This window comes from Strix aluco, chromosome 6, assembly GCF_031877795.1.
Source record: "Strix aluco isolate bStrAlu1 chromosome 6, bStrAlu1.hap1, whole genome shotgun sequence".
Classification (NCBI taxonomy): domain Eukaryota; kingdom Metazoa; phylum Chordata; class Aves; order Strigiformes; family Strigidae; genus Strix; species Strix aluco.
In genome coordinates, this window is record NC_133936.1 from 37,484,667 (window position 1) to 37,506,826 (window position 22,160).

General features: G+C 37.7%; 1 protein-coding gene across 3 annotated transcripts in view; it reads right to left on the bottom strand.

Moving 5' to 3' along the window:
* The window catches only part of ZNF804A (zinc finger protein 804A), a 153,120-nt gene that overhangs the window by 25,476 nt on the left and 105,484 nt on the right, over window positions 1–22,160 (bottom strand). For 2 of the 3 annotated variants that reach the window (XM_074829662.1, XM_074829663.1), the window contains one exon: window positions 11,410–11,553. In XM_074829662.1, coding sequence (XP_074685763.1) covers window positions 11,410–11,553 — 144 coding nt within the window. Of the gene's footprint in view, window positions 1–6,187; window positions 6,357–11,409; window positions 11,554–22,160 lie in introns of those variants that run through there. The other variant, XM_074829664.1, reaches the window with a different exon arrangement.

Here is a 22,160-nt window from a genome sequence, read left to right on the forward strand (position 1 = left end):
TCTTACAGTTTCTGTCATGGTAGGCAACACACTACCATTATTTTATATTTCAAGCAATTTTATTGTCAATGACAGCAGTTACAAATGTACAAGAAAATATTTTCCTTAGCAGTCTATCAGGCAGTTTACTTTGCAGAAATCATCTGTGCTCCCAGAAGTAATTAGTATTTTAGATTTTTATTATGTCCACTGTGTAATTTTTTAATTTATTTTTTATTTTCCAAAGAGCGTACGTATGAATTGAGTGGAGTGCTTGAAGTGAAGCTCCCAGGAGGGCAGGCCATACCACTTCTTCACATCCTTCAGCTACATACAACCCCTGCCTGGGGAGTGACAGGCACCTACCAGGGCACTGGTCACTGCAGAGAGCCGAGCAGCCTCCCGCACGCCTGCAGCCGCTTCCCGCAGGAAGATGAGCTCTCCCCTCAGTAAGTGCAAGGGCAGGCAGAGTATTGCTCCCTCCCTGACCTCACGGGCTGCCCTCATTTCCCTTGCTCCGACTCCCCATTTAACTCAGACCTTGCACAGTGCACAGAGCCATTACCTTGCTTGCGTAAAGCTCACCCCAAGAGTTAACTGAGCTCGGAAATGTGCTTCTGCTTTTCTTTCCTTCTACTTAAAACAAATCAGAACAAGAAGAACTGGGTTTGCTTCACCTGCAGAGTCACTCACCCTCTGCAGTGGATACACCCTTTGTAAGGCAAAGCAGATGTGAGACAAGTCAGGAGTCAAACATGTTTTTATTCAGTGAGCATATAATGCTCACAGGTAGACTATAATAATTTACTTTATTATACACTACATAACTTCTAACGAACCTTTATAGTAGGCTGATGACAGGAAAATGTACTAATTGGGGTATTCCTTAGAAATGCAAATCTCATGACTATGAGCAGAAATGAGAGAAGAAAATTAAACCACACATGTAGCATGTGTTGTACTCACATCCAAACAAACAAAGGAAAAAAAAAAGGATTCACTAAGCAAGAAGTGAGTCTTGAGATGGCACAGAAGAAGAGTCTTCTGCTGGGGCAGAGAAATGGGACTGCAAAGAGAGACGAGACTGAAGAAGAGGTGGCAGCAGCCTCTGTCTCATAAAACAGAAGTTTTAGCTTAATGCTCATGTTAGCTTAATGCTTGCTTAGCAAAAGAAAGTGAAAACAACCAAGGATGAGTTTGATAAGCATCATTTTAATGTTTTATTCACTTATTTTACTTTTTTCTGATTTGTCCCATTTGTGAGTTCATTTTCAGATTAATAGAGCCTTTCATTTTTTATCACACCTAGTGACAGCAATGTCTCATACCATGCCTTTTGTTCATGAGACAAAGACTACTGATAACCTTCTATATCCTTAAACAAGTGCCCTGCTGTTGCAATGCTCACTGTAACCATCATGCCCCCACAAAAGCAGCCTTTGGCTTTTCTTGCAGCCAGGAGAGGGACAACAATAATAGTAAGGGAGGAAGATGCACAGAGGTGAGGAGGAGAAGACCTGATCCTTAAGGGAGTCTGCGATAATGATCCCCTAACCTCTGGTACGATTGTAACCCTTCTCTTCCATGCTATCGCTGTGAGTCTCTTGCTTTGTTTCTAGCTATCACTACAAGCAATTTGTAGGCAGATATATCTCTCTGTAATTATAAAACATGTAACATTATGAGATCCTGTACCAGATGTGAACATACATATGCCACTGCAAGCAAGCACTTAATAGCTATACAAAAATATACAAAAAAAGGGTGGTTAAAATAAATAAATAAAAATCAGCATTAAAGAAGGTGGAGGTTTTAATAGATTTTTAAAATTTTCTTGAATTTCAGTGCTAGAAAAGGGAAGGTGGGTTACAGGTGAAGAGTTAACTTTTTGTATTCTCTCTTGATATCATTACATGTATCAAGACTGCATATCAAGACAAAAGCAGTAAGTCATATCAGAGAAGCCACACATTTAAAAGTACTAGCATTAATTGTGAATTAACTTGAATGAATATTATTTATATTACCATATACCATGGGTCCCTCATCAGTTCTAATTCAAGAAGAGATGCAACATGCTGTTGGGACAGACAATTCAAGGAAAGAGAAGGATGCCTGCAAGAGGGAGGCACAGGCACGTAGACTGCTTGTATTTATACTGTCTTCTGCAGATTGAATGTCTTAAAAAAAGAAAATAAATCATTCAACCAAAAGACATCAATACTTTCAATTGTTTTATGTTGAACCACTACTGTTCTGCCACACTTGGAGACTTCGGAAGAAACTGAGAGGACCTCTACAGAGTAATTCAGGTTTGTCACAAGGATGTTTGTCATGAACAAGCACATGTGAAAGCTCAGTGAGAAACTAGGAGGTATTACTGGAATAATGGTGTATGCTAACCTTGATCATAAAGGAAAAGGCTCAGCTGAATCCAAAATACAAACAGAACTGAAGGCAGGGGCACACTTCTAGCTTTCCCTTCCACTGACTCTTGGATTCTTCTTAAATGAGGGCCACTGCCAGTCTGCCAGCAGAGGTCAAAACAGACTGCATTCCTGCTCACCTAGCCTCTCACTTCAAATGCTCACAGAGCCCTTATTTAAGTCTCTTATTTCAGTCGTTTGCAGTGTGAGGGTGGGGAAAGTTAAAATCAGACCTCTACTGGACAACTGTAGTTGTAGCACTAATTAAAAAACAAACCAAAACAAAAGCCAACCAATTAATCACTGCATCTCAAACCCAAAAAGCCAACCACAAACATAGGAGAAGCTCTGCAGCTAAATTGTTCCAAGACTGCATCGACTGCATGTGGAAAAAAGATGAAAAACCCGAGTTAATATTTTAGACTTTGCTGAATGCTCCTAGAGCGGTTTAGAAACTTGAAGACATTTCTGTTTAAGCTGCTACTGAGCTGGAATTAAAATATGCAGAACAATGGTAATTATTGTTTCTAGAGTAGCATTAGTCTGCTTAAAGAAACCACAGTGCTAGTTGTCTGCTCCAAGCACACAACCTTTCTTTAGATGTACCGTAAGTTAACCCCTGGCTCTGTGGAGGTACCGCACCCAGCGTGCAGACTGAGCAGGAACGATCCCTTGAGGGAAACCCACTAGCACTTCCACATAGTTTGTTTGTCTCATCACATCTTGTCACAAAAGGCAACGCTGATTGCAACACTATGTTTCGTCAACAGTTCAGATCAACCACTAAAAAAAGAACAAGCTTTTTCTGAAATTAATGAAGGATTGATTTTGCACAGATCAGCAAAGACTGTGATAATGACCCTGAGATTTACTGTGGCTTGTACTGAAAAGGTTGTGCAGTTCTTCCCAATGACAAATGAATTCTCACATGTAAACCAGCATGCACAAGCTGTAGGGCATAAAATACAATCCTAGCATAGCTCCTAAGGAAAAACAATATCCTGAAACTTTTTTTTGTTAGCAAATAGGAAACTATAAGGTGCTTTTTGCAGCATCAGGCTGGGAGTACTAACTATTCACATGCACCACTTAATTGTTTTAGCAAATTAAATCATGTTAACATCATAAAAAATGATTCACCTTGAGAGGTCAGCATTTAGTATATTACTAGCAACATATTAGTTTCTCCTTCACTTAAGGAAATTTAAAACTTCATTGGAAATACTGTTTTTCTCTACGATCACTGACAGCTCAAAACCTTGGAGAAACAAAATGCGTTTCGTATTATTCACTACTTACACTTAATCTATATTCTACTTGATTACTTTCAGGACAGCAATGGAATTGCATTTGGAATTTCTGAAAATTACAGAAAAGGTATTCTGTTGATTGGTTTGAACTTTGCAGCCATAGTAACGCTTAAATTAACTTTGGGAGATTGAATCTGTTAAAGAAAGAATGAAAATGAAAATAAAAAATAACATTTTTCTTCCAGATAATTGCTTAGCTGATCTATAGCCTAATACAACAAGTGATAGGTAAACTATCATCTGATCTCCAAGTTTGTGTAACACAAGTTTTTAATCACTTCTCCCCATCAAAACACTGTATGCCAAAAGATGCATTACAATATGCACGATGCCTCAGGAATCGTGTACTACACCACTATATTATTACCTATCTTCAAATCGTAATTATTGTGTCCATTCTTATCCTAGTGTTGAATGGAAAAAGGTGTTTACTTTTGCAAGTGATGGCAAAACAGCAGAAACCTGAGAAATGCTGATACAGTAAAGCAAAGTTTAAAATTAACCTCAAGTTCAGCTAAGTTACATGTAGAAAATTTCACAAACTGATTTAAAAGACAAAGCTGAACTGAAATTTATGAGTATGGTTTTAAAGAAAAGAGTGAACCACACAACAGTAGAAATGCATGTCAGGGAGAAAAACATGCACGATATATGGAGTAAGCCAGGTTTCCTCTCTCCCTCTTTGCAATGGCATTGTATTCCTCCCCTCACCCCCCCATCCCGAAATAACTTGCTCAATGTAGACTTGGAAAATAATAATAACTGAGCAATGGATAGTTGAATTAAATTTGTAATTTTTTTGTATGGAAATATAAGTTATCAGACTGATCTGGATATTGAAAAGGACAGAAAGAAGACGGCTGCAATAATTCCAAACAGAAAAACAAATCAAAGAACTGCGAATAAATACCAAGTTTCTAAACTGAAGAAGGGTTGTCACTGGGCAAGCCTACTCTTGTGTTAAAGAACAGGCTCCTCGTGGAATCAGGAGTGTCAGTGCATGGGGTTAATATTCTATCTACAGGCTATTAGTGGGACGGATAGGGTATATACTTCTCTACTATAATTATACTTGTTCTAAAAATACTTTTTCAGAAAAAGTAAGTCAATTAGTTAATCAAACATTATTACAGAACAGATTTTCCCAAGCATGAAAACCCAGAAAATGCTATACAGTATCTTTTCTGTTATAATTACTAAGGCAGGAATGTAGTGATATGTCTTTTTTGGTAATGAAGAAAGAGAATGTTCATTCGCAACAAAACTGGATTTGCAGTATTAATATTTTACTTAAGAATATCTTCATCTAACCTGTCAGTACAAGTTTTGAGCTAAAGAGTGCCTAAATACTTTGTTACACTGATACCAATCAAGAAGCCAATTTCTGGCACTAAGTTTTATAGGTAAAATAAAAACTGGAAGAAAAATAGGTATTTTTTCCTTTCATCCAGGAAACAGTGTGTGGAATTTCTCCCTAAATATACTGAAATACTCATGAAGAACAGAACTTGACTATTTAATTTTAAAATACAGTCTGTAAAGCAGAATAAAGGCTACCATTTGTAGCCTTCCTATGCAGACACATTACTAACAGAGCAGCAAAACACTTCCCAAGTGGCTTTGTGCCCCAATGCAATGGGACTGTGTTTCTGCTTTTCCTGAAGCGTTCCAGTTCCCATTACTTACCTCCCTGCACTTCACTCCATCTACACCAAAACTGAGCCCAAACCACCCACCCGGGGGTGTCAGAGGTGACCCCAGAAGCAGCACTCTTGGTAGCCTACCATCCAGAAACAGGTTCCCCGTTGGAAACGTCTCTCCAGCATTTGCTCTGGACACATCCTTATACTGCAAAGGAGCAGAGATCCTCACTCTGTTTCCCTCCTCCTTCTTGGCCCCGTGTGGTCCTGCCATGCTGGCAATTCTGCCTTTCTCTTCAGAGTAACCACAAAAGGTTTTTGGCTGTGTTTTTTTTAAAGGAGTTGAGAAAGGACACACAAAGTCTATTGCAATAGTCTGGTCCAATGCTACCAGCAGTGCTGAGCTATAACAGGCCTGGTGATGACCCTTATCAGCATCACTGTTAGTATATGTGCTTAAAACTTAAAAGGTGGCTTTTTACTAAAAAAACAAACAAACCCCAACCTGACCACAAAAGACCATTAAATAATGCAAAATTCATGAAAAAAAAATTGAAATACAGTGATAAAGTAGCATTTGGAAGAGGAGAGGATAATTTTGTGGTTGTACATTCATTACAAATATACATATGTATATGAACACACAGCTGAACATTTGTTTGTGTTCCCTTAATATTTAAAAAGGCTACAAAGATGACTATCTTTTCCTGAGGAATAAAAAGAAATACAGGAAGAGATGCCAAGTTACATTCTGGGAAAGAAATAATAACAGTAAGAAAGAGCTGCACAAGATCAATTCAAACAAAATGTTTGAATCCTCATCTATGCTTACTTATCAGTCGCCTCCTCCGTCACACAAGACACCACGGGCTTGGCACCGAGACATCTGTACGGGCGTTTTTCTGATCCAAGATCAGCCTAGGTGGTTCTTGAAGAAGTGATTTATTTGATCACTCTCAGGGATTTTCATGGCCATAAATTCTCACCATGGCCTTCTTGTCTATTTTGTCATCTTAAACATCCCTCTTGGCTGGGCTCAGTGTGCAGCAAGGTACAGCAAAATGCAATGCCATTTCAGGCTGCCTTGAGCTATACCAGGGCTGCTGACCGGTGGAAGGGGACAGGACCCAGCTGAGAACAGCCGACCTCAGCCTCTGCCTCCATGTCTCATCAGACAGAGCCCGTCAAAGCTGGACACACATCACGAAATGAGTGCTGCCTTGCTCTGCACTGCTCCTTGTGAGCCCCTTCACCATTACCAGATAACCAACTCCAGCTTTTCCACACAGGGGCTACGTTTAAAATTTGAGAAGCAGAGTTTTAATATTCTTATTTTATGAAATCTCTTACTGGCAAAATCCCCAAAACTCTGACTCACTATATATCACATTTGTTTTGCTTATGAAGCAAATCTTCAGAACATTTTTGAATCTCTTAAGGTTGTATCCTGTACTACAATAAAGCTCTTTATTGACATACTGCTCTAGAAGAGGATACTTTTTTTTCCAGAATCATTATTTCTACACTTCCAAGGTGGCATACAACATGTTGCTTCTTAGTATCATTCCAATAGCTTCAGGGGAACCCAACCTGCAAAAAGCAGACCTGAAAAATACAATATAAAATACTGTTGGCTCCCAGTAAATAGATAATGTCTTTCATTTTGTAATTCTCCCAGTATGTGTCACATTTCCCTTCAAACAGATATAAACGCTTTGGCTACGCCAGGAGCTGCAGACGGCCTGTGAGCAGACCCACCGCAGTGCCCTGAGCTGACCTGCTTGTGGCCAGCAGATGCACAGTGGTGCACCCTCTGCAGGCACCAGCCAAGTAGAAGAGATGGGATCTTTTCTTTTTAAGAGGGAATAATTCTACAATGACATTTTTTTTAAAAGCTGTAATGATGACTACAAGGATTTTCTGCTTTGTTTTTAAATTGCAGAGTCAAACAACTGAAAAGATTGTTATCTTTGTTGAGAATACTGGCATGCCCAAATGTGCTACACTGCTTGTATACCTTACATGCTTCATATCTCATAGGAGGTATACCTTTAGTAAAATTACAGCTCTATTATTATTGTTATGCCTAACCACACCCTTCCACTTTTGATTTTCTTTTTCTTCACCCATATTCCTTCAAATATTTATTCAAACACAAAAAGATGTTCAAAGTTTGGACTTCTGATTGGCTACAGATTGATGTTTGGCATTGATCTCCTAACAAATCTGCAAAGAAGAAAAACATGTAGCAAGGAGAAAAATGTAGACAGGATAAATCCATGTCTGTAATAGGGAAAGAAGATACCTACTAATTTAGTCTTCCTGCACAATTTGTGTTTTAGTACTTCCATACAATTTAAAATACATTTTTAGAGCAGTGAGATCATTTTCATCCAGGGAGATACAGTTTGAGAAATGACCTCTGATTCTGTGGCCAAAAATTCCTACTTATAATTTACTTAATTGATTGTATTTACATATCTAGATGCAAATACATTAGGGCTATTCATTTTATTTTTCATCACAGCTTTTTTTTGTTGTTGTTTGATATTTGGGAGAGCACTCCTGGGAGAGGAAACAGCACCAAGCTCGGGTGAGCTACTGTAATATTAGGTGATTAATCAGAAGTTCTGGGATGGAGAGGAAGACTTTCAAATACAGTAATAAAACCATTTAGTTCTTGTAGCGACAAAAGTCTCTTGAGGAATGACTGATGTAGGGGACCTAGCTGTGTGATCCAGCCTTCTTCACTGACAAGACTAAACAACTCACCGACTCTGAACAGCTACGAGACAAAAGTCATTCAGAGCCTTAGACTTAATGCTCAGCCACATTTATCAAAACCACAATGTTTCGAGGAACACAGGCAGGATTTTTTTCACCCTGCATGAATACAGCACTTCAGAGATCTCCTCATGTGCTTCCAAATACTTAAGAAATGCTGCATAAAATTATACAGATGTTTTTAAAGTCCTGGCATGGGTCTCAAAAGCTGCATTCCGTGATTTTAGACCATTATCATCAAAGAGCAATTCTCTCATTACTGTATTAAATAATAGCGGTTCTGCCTTAGTTACACTTGTCTCTGTATTGAGGCCAGAACATTTTTTTTTAAGGACACCTGCATTGTAATTTGAGGTCTTTTTCTTTTTTTTTTTTTTTTTTTTTTTTTTTTTGTCTAGGCTTTCAAAGCAAACAAAAGAGTTCATTTTTCTCCATTATCTCTGACTTCTTGCAAGTTGCTTTTCCAGGAGTATTTCATAAAGGCTACAGATAGCAAACCATATTGTCAAAGCTAAGAACAAGAAAACACTAAGAGAGGCAGTGGAGATCTTGAGACACTGGTCTGAACTCCTTCACATCCTAGGAAATAGAATTAGCTTTGCCCTGTTTCTGCCCTGTCTTTCTGGACTGGTCAGAAGGACCTCATATTATCTCAAAGCAGGTGTTAAGAAGCTGCAAGACACAATAAATCAAAACACAACCAACCCCTAACAGTGAGGCCACCCCATCCAAGGGAGGAAAACCATAAAATTATAAAATCTTCTATTTTAAATCCTGTAAATTTTCTGTGCTAGCAACCTTTGAATTGATGGAAAGAAAAATAAAATCTTCTACAATAAAACTGAGGCACAGGAGCAGTTATGAACATTTTCTCTGACAAACCATCCCATGGCTTGAATGGTGTGATATCAGAGTGCTCAATTCGGAGTAAATATGGCTTTTCAGAACAGCTGGGATGAACTCAGGTTTAGGCAGAGCTTTCATCCACTTGATCATGTGGAAACCACTGTCAGGTGCTGGGATCAGTGAAACTGAACTAGCTGTATATGCTTACAACTATTCTTGGATCATGGGAAACTTTTCCTACTAAGTGCTTCCCCTTACCTGTCCATTATTAGTAGAAAGGTATGATCAAAGGGAAAAAGTTAGAGAAAAATATGAAGCAAAATCCAAAGACATTACCTATTCCTCTCAGCCCTACTGAACTGCTGGAAAACCTCTGCAATTCAGGTAGGAAGTTTCAAGACAAAGGCAAAGTATTCAACAGTGGTACCTGCAAATTTCTCTAGCACACTTAGTAAAATTAGGTTACTCAAAAAAAGCACATGGCATGAAGAAAATTGAGAAAATCTGAGAGAGCTTGCACTGCAGCATATGCTGCCTTTCCCCTTTTTTCACCCAAAATATGGGAAGAGGAATGGTTTTTCTTTATACCACCAGAGAGACCACCACAAAAGACACTCCAGAAGTGTTAAACTTGACTTCACGTTTTAATCTCAGGAATCAATGCTCTCATTTGCCAGTAATATTACAGAAAATTACTACTTTGCCCAAACAAGCATCCGTACAATTTTTTCTACTGGAAAACTAGAAACTTTTATCTGATTTCCCACCAGGGAGATTAAAGTTGTGGAGGTTTTACAGAGGAAGAGGATGGCTTCCTGTGTTCCATCAAATACATCCACAAAGCCACATGCAGACAGAGACACACAGGTCCCTATACTAAAGATGGAGAGGTAAGATCTGCCATGCTCCATCAGACACTGGTGCAGTGCCCACCATCTCCTGTCTAAAGCCCTCAGAAAACAAGAATAACTATGTGACCCACTGGAAACAAGTCCCTGTTCAGTCTCATACCTGGCCTCAGTTTAAAAATCAATTTTTCATCAATACTTAATAGAGGAACAAACACTGCAGCCTTCAGGTGCTCATTATTTCAAAGTGCTTCAGAGCACTTAAAAATTAATAAATAAAAATCCTAAGAGTTCAAGTGCGGAAGACTTTTCCCATCACTTCTTTTTTCCTGCCTTCCATAGATGAGGTGCTGCTGTGTAAACATAACACCTGAAGAATCAATTCCAGCTGTATTTTAACTAAAAATATTTGCAACTCATAATAAATATCTATAGGGTGCAATAAAGCTACCAGTTAATTTCTTATCTAATACATCTTTCCCTCCAGCTTCTCATAGACTGTTATTGCAGCAGAGGTCCACATCTCCGTAGCTCTCAAAACTAAATCTAACACTCACGATGACAGTGTAAATTATAGGCTAAATAAAAATACCAGTGAGAGAGAAAGGAAGTGTTTCAGGGAAAAGGGCTGAAGAAAAGCAAATCATTGGCTTATGTAATACAGATATAAAACGCGTGTAGCAACTCATCTACATTCACCCTGAGCAGAATTACAGGACAAGGAGAGATTCAATTAGAATGAAAAATAATCAATCCAGATCCACAACCACATGATTCCACCAGATTTAAAAAAAAAAAAAATAAAGTACAGAATAATTACCAGCTAAGTGGACCATGCAGAAATTTCCTGTATAGTTATTACATATCTTTATATTATCACTACATCTTTCTTCAGTGGAGTCAAGATGCACTGTATTTTCCTCTGAGAGGTCATTGCAGTGGGATGCACTGCCTCTCCTGTTATGTGGAAGCACTGCTTTTATGTTACCAAAGTAAGACACACAACTTGGAGGTGCGTTGATAAAATGTGGTGGTAAAAATGTAAATACCAGTGTTTTAAAGCTAACACATATCTTACTGTGAACTGAGCCAGAAACTTTTCATTACCACAGTTGTTTTATATTCAATGCATTTAAGTAAAATCATAGCCCATTTCAGAACTGTATCTGCACTAAAAGAAGGTTTACCAAAGAAGGTATGTCAGGTTTCCTATCCACATCTGTTGCAACAAATGCTTCCCAGTAAGTCTTCTGTTAGGTATACCACAGTCTTTATTTATGTGCAAAATTAAACTGATAACAAGGAAATTGTACATTTACATTTTTAGTCATATTTTTCATCATTCCCTGTTCCTCTTCACAATTTAACTGTTCACATGTTCCTTTCTTTCCATCTCAGAATTTTTGACTGTAAAATCTTCATGTTAAGATTTGTTTCTAAGAAAACAGTGTATTTTGCTTCCCAGAACCTGAAATTTGGACACAACTCAACTGTGATTTCCAAGCCCGCCTGAAGGACATCTTATTCCATTATTCTACCTGAAACTAAGTTGAAGTAGTGAGCAGATTCCTCTTACCTGTTTGTGAGCATGATCATAAGAGTTAATGTGATTGTCAAACTCCTGGTGTTTATAGTACTGCTTGTCACAGAGTTCACAGTAGAAGTTGGCTTTAAGATCTTCCAGAGCTTTTGCTATCGTGTTTTTCTTTTCAGCATAATCCTGGAGGGGGGCGGGAAAAAGTAATTTTAGTTTTGCCTTTGATGCCGCAAATGGATTTTGTGCTCTGCAGTTAATCATATTTGTAAACATTTACACACCTCCGTAACTAAAAGCCTTCACATATTTGCTGTGTTACACTGCACATATTTACTGTATCTGCTGTGAGGCTGAAGATCTGCACACATCAATTTGCTATACAGTTGCCAGCTCCCCTTAGGGGCTCTGTCAGAGGCTAGCAGGATTTCCCCAGGTTGAGACTAAATACAAATATTTATCATGCTGGAGGCTATTTTTGAGTTAATTTTGATACAAGACTCACTGCTCCAAAGATCTGCTAGGCAATATACGGAAGCAGAATAAGCATGAAGATACAAACATCTGTAATTTAGTTGCCAGCTTTTACAACAAAGTGTGCTTATTAAAAAGAAAACAATATCACAGAAACCCTGCTGGGTCCTTTTTGAACGCGTGTATACATGAAAACATGAGGAATATGTTTCATAGCTGAGATGTAATGAGTATCTTCCATAGCTTCGTTATTTATCATTCAATATTAGAAGGACAAACACATATCTCCATTTACCATACATTAGAAAAAGCATTACAACCAACCTTATAATTCATGAGAAAATTATATACAAGTAATATTTATTAATTTTTGAAATCCACTGATGATAACATGGCCTGCTCTGAAAGAGCATGGAAATGGTCTGTCATCTCAAATTAGTCTAATACCAGTTAAACACTGAACATGTATAACTTCAGTGCAATGACTTCTGCTTTTGGCAAGTCTGTCTGGGATAGAATCACACCCTGAAATCCCAAATGTGTCAAGTATTGTTTAAGAAAGTACACCCCTTTGATTTGTTTCACAAAACTTCATCATTGTGAGCTCTTTGGAATGGACCCTGAATTCCCCTTGCTTCTGTCTTCTTCATTGTTCAGTCAGATTAAGATACAATACGATCTCATAATCAGAACACTCAAAACTGAGTTATTTCTGAAAAAAAAAAAAAATCCCTATTTGCTTGCAGTTTGCACAGCTTAGGACTTCCAATACATTTGGGGAGTTTAAAATCGAAAATTTGTTTTTATCACATTATAATATTTTCATGACAATGGTATTTATTAAAAAAAAAGAGGAATACTAGTCATACAATTAGAATTATACCCATAAAGTACTTATTTAAAATAGTACTTTAAATATAATTCAGTGTGACCAGACAGCAAGCCAACACCATTGATTCATACCCAAACTGAGGTACTCCCTCATCAAAATTTTGTCCATTAAAAGAATTGCAAAAGTCACTTCAGAATGGTGCTTTGCATATTGGCTGACACATGAGGAATTCACACATTTCTAACACATTTCTAAAACGATGTTTCATAAAATCTGTTTTGTTTAAAACCAGAGTGAGTATCATTTTCTTTCAAGAAACAGCAGTATTTTACACTTTGAAATACATTTATGCTGTATGGAAACCTAGCCTGGAAACTCTGCACTTAGTTCTTGGTATCAACTAGAAAGGAACTATAGGTTTTGAGCCACTTCAATCATTACCAAGATGCCTATGTTTAGGAAAGCAGTGGAGACAGCATACCGAGACCCTAAGGAGATATACTCCCTTGAAACACTTTAAAAGTAATTCTCATAGTCTACAAAGGGATGCCACCTAAATTTGCTTTTTTAAAACACGAGAAAGAAAATTCTGGATTTGGGGCAATTATCAGAACTCTGAAATATTGGATATGACATCTGTGAAGGCTAAGAGCGAACCTGATGGATTCTAAGGCAAGATCAGTGAATTGAATAATTTTTCTTTATATAAAGATCTCACAAGATGTTGTTAATTAACCGTCAAGCCAAATTTTGCAAGACTTACTAACATAGCATAATACCTTGAATAAAATTATGTAACTTCATTGGTGTTCCTCTTGGTGTTTTTTTTAACAATATACTTATATTGCAGACTGTAACCTGAATGCAATTACATTTGACATCCCAATGCATCCTAATGGAGCAGACACTGGAACCCCAGGAACAACTTTACTGCAAAGTAATAAAATCTCATCATGATCTTGGGGCTTCTACTACCGAATTCCTTCGTGTAGATTTTTTTCAGGGGTAGGGTTAACTTTACAGTACAATATGACAAAGTTTCAGAGACAAGTAAAGAACGCCATCACAACATCTAAATTAGATGCAAGTGAGTAGATGGAATATAGTAATGGAGTTGGATCATGCATGGTGCAGGAGGGGAAAACAGGACTTTTAAATGACAAGATTGAGATCTTTAAAAACTAGAACTATTTGACCTTAGGAACATATGAATGACTGTATTGGATAAGGTCAACTTTCCGAACCTCCTTAAGATTTTATTCTGTAAAACTAAGGAAACTGACTCTTAACTAAGGACCCTTCCCTGTTGTTTGCTTTGAAGCTGCATTCTGCTACTTTTATTTGTTCTCATATTTGGAAGAAGTCACAAACACCCAATTTTTACTCCCTTTGTCTGGGCCATTTATAATTATATACACCCCCTACCACACTGTCTCTCAGGTATGTGTATCTCTGAATGACATAGTTCCAGTTTATTCAGGCATTCCTTATACCAAGGTCACTCATTACCTTTGCTTGTTCTTTTCAGCCACCAAAAGAAGACATGATAATGCAATATGCTATGGTGCCATACATTACTTACATTAATGTTCTCTATTTTCTTCCCTATTCCTTTTTGTAGTAAATCTTAACATATGAATTTTTAAAAATCACCATAGAACATTAAGCCAACATTTTTATAGAACTCCTTTATCATCTACATTCTTTGTTGCTGTATAATATTTTGGTAGCAGGACATGTTTCTATCCTTTGTGAAGGGTGTTCAGGAGATCTCCTGCGGCCATGGGATACCCCAGACTGCGTCAGGATTGAGGATAAATTGCTGTTGATGGTTGGTATCGGAAGGCAAGGAAAGTCCGATTTCAAGAATGAACAGGGAATGGAAACAGGAGAATACAGACTGCTGGTTCTCTGTCTGCTAGGCTACCACTATTGATTTCACAAGGAGTACTACCTTGGAAGGGGAGGCTTTTGTGAGCTCTATCGATTTTAATGAAGGATAACTGCCCAAAAATGGACAGTAAAAAATTTACATTCCCTGAACCTGGATAGTACTGGGCAATGGATTGCAGACAGAAATGACCTGGAAACTTACTGGAGCGAAATATTCCTGCAGTAAAGTAGCAGCCAAAAAACTCACTTAAAATGGTTAAATATGATCAAGCTTAGTCTCAATTTCATCAAGATTTGCAAACCATCCTGGAAGTTTTAAAAGAACTTTGAATTATGATTCAGTTTGGTAATGAAACTCAGAACTGAGCATCACTTAGTTTCATTATTTTTTTCCTGAAAGGGTTATTATCTGAAAGCCTACAGCTATAATTCACTGTAGCTATTTTTCATAATTTATACGAAAGATCTCTAATAAGCGATCACATCTATCAGCTGGTTTTATTTCTCTAAATCCATCTTCTCCATCCTCCAAAGCCTTAAGCCTGGGCAAATGCTACTGCAAATGTCTGATAAATTGGATTAAGAGCGGGCTTCATCCACAGAGGGGCTACCTGTAACTACCTAGACTGGACTTTCAGCTCCCATTAAATGAGAGAAAAGAAGGAAAGCTACAGAAACACTAAACACTTTACGTAGATAACTTTGGAGAGTTGAATGGATTCCTCAATCTAGTGGATATTTTTATAGAGTGCACTTCAGGCTTATACTTCTATTGTCTGCAGAAAGGTCAGCTAGAAAAAAAAGTAAGAGTGTGAAATTATAATACATCATCTACTCCATGGTGATTGCCAGTGTGAATATTCTTACTTTACAATAAATGTGAGCTCCTTTTATTGCAGTAAGCTATTCTGCATTTACTGTAGATTTAAAAGGGTCAGGCCTGCAGTCACTGCAAAGTAAAATGTATTACAGAAATAAACCCCTTCTTCAGGATAATTTACTGGTATAGTCATCCCAGAGAGGATTAGACTGCTCTGGTCTGATCCTCTGGATTAGACCACATTAGACCTGACAGATGTCCCAGCATAACCTTGTTTCACAAAAAATATTTAAAGCATTTTTTTCTGTTCCAATAACTAAAAAAAAAAAAAAAAGTATTTTGAAAATTGTCAAAAAACTCGAGCTAGTACTCTTGATTTGGCAAAACTACTCTATATATTAGCTGTATTTATAGGAAAGAATCTGCCTAAAAATACACTGTTACCAAAACAAGAAAAAAAAAAAAAGAATAAGAAATCAAGGGAAAAATTAGACATAGCTTAAGAGCACACTTCTCTGTAGTCAATTAACTGATACCCGTGGACAAAATTAACAATGGATTCCTTAATTTCTGGTGTATTTACTATGTATTATAAAGACAGCATGATGAAGCAGATTTTGCTGAATAAAGTAAACAATTTACTAACAACTCCTCTGCTATCAATCTCGGTATTACTTGATACATACAATTTTTTTTTAATATCTTCGCATATCACTTTTTTTCTCATGTAAGAAGTCTGTATATCATTCACTGATGCCATTGAAGGAATAAATAAAATATAGAATACATTAATAATATTAATGCAGAGTAGTACCAAAACTAATTATTTATAAGGCTCTTGTCCTTATCAAGGTGGTGAGACCAAAGCAGAAGACAATTAGATGCACTGATCAAATTACTCATTGATCTTAACAAATTCATTTCCAAGCAGCGTATAGTGAGTTTCAGTCCCACACCAAGTTTACAAGGAGACTGGCTGGGAAAATGAATACCAAGAATATTGTCAGATCTTTTTGGTTACCTTACCTGAAACTTTCCCATTAGCTGTGAGATGTGATAGTGACCTAAAACTCACAAGGCCATGAACATCAGATGCTATTTCCTTGATTTCTTGCTCTCTTCTGACATTCTCCTTTCAGGCAAAGGAGTTTCCACCAGCAATGACCCCACTGTTTTGCTGCTTCACTGCACTGGATGAGGATGGGCCCAATGAGGAAGTGGTATCCTGAAGACCCCTACGTTAATGGAACATCAGAGGCTGAAAAAACCCCACTCTACCTTTACTTTCTCTTCAAGATTACCTGCAGACAACCAATTCCAATCAAAACACTTGCTACGTACAAGAGAGCTAATCAGTATTCTGCTATGTGCATACTTGAAAATGCTATTGAAGACATGCAAATAATTATAAAACTAGTTTTTCAGCTTCCTAATAAACACACAGACAGTATTTCACATTTAGATAAACACCCTAGCATTAAGATGAATAACACAGTGCAATTAGAAGGAAATAGCAAAATTTATTCCAATTAGTGCTGCTGGCTTCCTAGTGCCATCCTCATTTTTTTTGAAACACCAAATTTGTTAGCCATACACCTACTAATGCAAGCAGCTGAATTCCACACCGCCTGCACTAAATGGAGTGAGATGGATGTGAACAGGGACAGAGCTGGACTCAGTGGAGAGCAAAGCAATGCAGAACAGTGTCCTGCAATGTTAAGATTGAATTAACTTGAAAGGAAGTTTATGATGAGACAGCGATTCGTTATCAGATTTGTCTGTCTCATTAACTTACTTCAGGCACTTATACTGTATAATTACTTTTAACTGGGACTCAGAAAATCACTTGATTGGGTTTTTTTGCCATTAAAATTAAGTGTTGTACATAGATCTGTAGAATTATTTATTTATTCTAGTGCTTTAAAACCTACTTCCAGGCAGAGCATGCACTTACAAGGCAGGAGTGCTGGCCACAAATCTTTGCTTGGATACTTGTATTAAGAAGGAACTCTTCATCAGTGCTTATGAGAAAGCATGGGTATAGTTATAATGGAGAAAACTTTATCTACCCCATCTCTAGCACTAATCTTTTGACGACCATACAAGGCGGAACTGAAAAAGGCTTTGCTGTAGAAAAGAAAGAAGGTTTAACTCTAGATAATATCTTCTTCACTGAATGTTCATCACTGTTTAATGATAAGCAAGGGAAGAAGGAGCCTGGCATTAATCTCCTTTACGTTAAATAGTCCAGTCACACACTTTAATTAGAGCAGAATTTTGATTTAAAAACATCCTGGGGTTGATTTTTGGCATTTAATTTCCTTATAGCAGGCATGTAGACATCTCAAGATCTTCATAGCTACTTAATGTAATTTCATTGACAGGTAAGTGTCCAATGTAATTAGACTCTTCAGGAAAATCAAGTTTTTCTATTTGATCCTTCCAATGACACACTAAATTAAATGAAGTGCCTTTTAACCCTGCAGAACTTGCAACCCCTCTTGAGCATGAAAACTGAGCACTGGAATAAATGTCAGTGTTCAACAGCCCTTCAATCCCAGGGGTGTGACCACGTCTTTCATAAGGCGTTTCAGGACCTAAGGAAGGGCAAAGGATTGGGTGAAGGCGAGTTGTTTATTTATTTCACTGCAGGTTAACTGACAGACAACTGACCAGTTGCTATTAATTCGTATTAAAAAGTTGCTCTAGAGATATTCAAGCTTTAATATGTTGGTGAAGTTAGTTTTTGGTCTAGTAAAAATTGCCAGTAAAGTTGGCCAGGGCATTGGAGTAACAGAAAATTGGACCCCATTTTATTAAATGTATTTAATTTTGAGCATATGATTGATCTATGGGAAAACTTACACATGAAAATCTGCATATCTGTATTTTCAGGATGACAGTTCTTGGTGATTGAGTTCAGTTTTCCTAGCTTTGGCTTCTGTGCTTGACCATAATACATTCATTTCAGCAAGATTTTTATTGTGATCCTCCACAGTGATTTTTTTTTTTTTTTTGCTAAGTTTTCAAAACACTATTTTTCCTGTGTTTTCTCTTTTCTGCTTCTACTCATATTTTTAAAAGATTTTTTTTAAGGAAAGCAAAAGGGAATATAATAATGTTTGAATGGAAATAAAGATGTTTCTGTCCCACTTTGTTCCTCTTAAGAACACAACTTCTCCATGACTGGTTAAAATTATATTTTGTTTTACTTTCAAACAAATCTGAAACTTTGTTACTCACATGTAAATTAATGTCTCAAAAATGTGAGCATTATAATTGCCCTACTGAGGAAGTTTCAAACCATACTTTAAATTCAATAGGTCCACTGCGTTTTCACAGCCAATGTGTTTGTTCGGAGCAGGGTGCTACTGAACGGCACATAGTGCCTACTGAAGTAAGTGCTCCTGAAAATCCCCACAGCAGGCTCAGTGATTTTTCTTTACAGACCCTTTTACTAATTCCATTTTACTATGGCTTTCCAGACCATTAAACCTTTTCATGCAAATTTACTATCTTTTTATAGCTTCAGGGACCCATCACAACTAGCCTTACATTATGTGTTTTGAAGTTATGTGCCATGAGCACTTAAATACCCAGCCATTGAAAAAGAGACCTTAGAACTGGGCCAGGTCTGTAACACTTCTAAGCAGGTTTGTGTGCCTGCCCAGCAAGTCCTGGATGCAGATAGGAAACAACAGCAGCTGCAAACCTGAAGGATTGTCTATTCTGATATATAGCTGATGGTCTGTATCAGCCTACCCCACTGGAAAAAGCATTTCCTACACAGACATTTCGTTATTAAATGGAACACATCCTGTAGGGCTGGATCAATATACTTTTTAGTTTTAGCTAAAAACCACCACCACTACAATAACAAATCCCCAAAACCACTAGAAGGTGCTCTCCTGAGCAGCTTCAGTTGTCTAATTATGAATATCTACGAGCTTAAGATTTGCATTATCATACCACAGAATCACAGAATGGTTTGGGTTGGAAGGGACCTTAAAGATCATCTAGTTCCCACCCCTGCCATGGGCAGGGACACCTTCCACTAGACCAGGTTGCTCAAAGCCCCGTCCAACCTGGCCTTGAACACTGCCAGGGAGGGGGCAGCCACAGCTGCTCTGGGCAACCCTCATAGTAAAGAATTTCTTCCTTGTATCTAATCTAAATCTATGCTCTTTCATGTAGATTTTGTTATGATGCAGTATGATACAGTAAATACTGACTTTCCTAAAATTACCACAATCAGAAAAAGACGTCATCTGAACACAAAAAAAAAAAAAAAAAAAGTGGGAAAAAAAGCATCATTTCTTTTGGCATCTTTAAATAATGTAAATAAATATTTTTATTCAGAAGCCCAGAGAAAGTTTGTCCTAATGGGAAATGGAATTAAGTTTAAATTTCCCATAGAAAAAACTCCTTGAAAAAATTCTTCTAAAAATTTCTTCTAATTTTGGGTTGATTCAAAATGCTCTTCACAAGCAGTAATCGAGCGTGACGAAGATGCTCAGTCTAAATGAAAAGACAGTAACGCTACACAGAGAAATGAGACTGTAAGAACAATGGTTTGCAAACACACAAACAGGCTTTGGAGATTTCTTCCATTTCTGGGATTGTTTTGCAAGCTACCAAACTGTGAAAAGAGCCCTGCAGGAGCCCTGATTTACCTCAGCGGATCTATGCTAGCTAAATTATGAGTGACCTTGTTGCAGTCTTAAACCCAGATATAGCATCTTTGAGATGAGATGGGCCTGATTTTTGTTCTGACGAGATAATACAAAATGTTGCAAACTTCTGAATGACTCTAGGTTAAAACAAACAAAAAAAAAACCCAACAGTGGGGGAGAGAAAGGAGATTGGAGTAAGTGCAGCCACTGCTGAAGCAGCTGACTATATACTAAATACAGTAACCAACGACCCATGGCAAGTATCTTTTTTCCAATGACTTTTTCTGCACTTTTTGGTGTGAGAAACAAATGGCAGATGGAGCATTTATCATTGTTATGACCCTCACATATACAAAAAGTTATCTGAATAGATGCAACTCATGAGAATAGCTACTTTATGTGAATGATAATACTTAAGATTTGAAGACTCTAGGCCATAAAGCTGGATAGCTAATAGTCAATAATTTCAATAAAAGGGAAAGACAGCAGAAGCTTAATAAAATTACCACTTAAGGCTCATAAGTGCATTAAAGCCTGATTTTAACACCAGCTCCTGGCCAAAGGGGAGAAGGAAACATTTTGGTGGATTTGATACTATTCACTCATCTTGGAAAATGGAGAGAAAACGAAGGACTGTGGTACAGCCATGTGTCAGGATGTACTGTTGGGCAAATGCTTCTGCAGTTGAGAGTGTCAAATATAGAAAAGGAACGAGAAAGCATTTTTATTGATCTCTTCACTGTCTTCCTACCCAGGCAGGTGTTCAATAACAGCCAGCCTTGCAATGAGGATAACCAAACTCAAACGTCTTACATCCAGTATCTGTACAGGAGCTGATGGAAAATACCTAAAAATGACTGGCAATTTTCACCAATGACATTCCAAGGAGACTCTTAAAACAGCACCAGGACTGTGGCTGTGCTCTGTACCGCTTTGCTGCCAGCACTGCAGTATGAGCGGTGCCTTTCGCTACGAGATGAACACACAAAGATGAAACATCTATCCGGCGTTGCCCATAATCATTAACCATGTTTAAAGAGATGCAGAGAAAATGAGCCACATCCACAAAATAGTCAAAGTTTCCTTAAAAATATCATACTGAAACTTACACGTTTGCATAAACGATACATTTAAACTGATCCTTAGTCACACTATTCCATTTTTCTTCATTTTCTGCATAGCAAATTGTCAAAAATCCCTGAAGTTGAGGAAAAATGCAGAGAATGACATGTTGTTATGCTGTCAGGTAAAGAAATGTTTTTTAAAATACATTTTCAAAATACACTCACAAAAGCTCAGGACCAGACTACAGTCGGAGGTCTGACTGAAGTTCAAGGGACTATTCCTGTCAATGTATCACACACTGCAGCGTTCGGACCAGCTATCGGAGAGGGAGATACTAAACCACAAACCCTATGTAAGCACTGCTAGTACACTTGTCTTGACTTTTCCTAATAACGGGGATATTGCAAAAACCATCAGGTCCAGTTTGAAACTCTGGTACAGAAAGTATTCCACATACCTTACTGATCATTTCTATTAGAGCAGGGCCTATAGGTTCCCATTGTTTCAGGGACTCTGACCAGAATATAAGACAGTTTTAGAGTCCCCAGAAGTTGAAGTGGTACCTTATAGGTACCTCCTCCCCAATAGCAAGGCCTCTCCCCTATGCCTAGCTACTCTTCCTTGGTGCCAGCACACTTGTTTGCAGGAGCATGCATTTATTTAGACCAGCAAGCTGATTTAGGTTAAAAATACTTCTTCAGAAAAAAAAAAAAAAATTAATTAAAACCTGAATCAGTTCACATATCCAGCTAAGCAGTGTTCAGCTCCATCACCACCATGCCAGAACAAACGACAGGGTGGTTGCATGAGATGTGGAACAAGTGAGAGAGCTGGCTAAGACTGACCAACTCTATTCTCTAGGGGGAATCAAAGCTAATAGCAAAAGCATAAGGTCCAAAAGAAATTAGTGCAACAACCAAAACCGAAGCCTCCTAATGTTGGGTGCCCTGATAAATGTGCACTTTTAGGTTTCCATAAAACTATAGATCCAAAGATCTTTATTTAGATCTTTTATTTATTTAGTCTTCACGAAGTT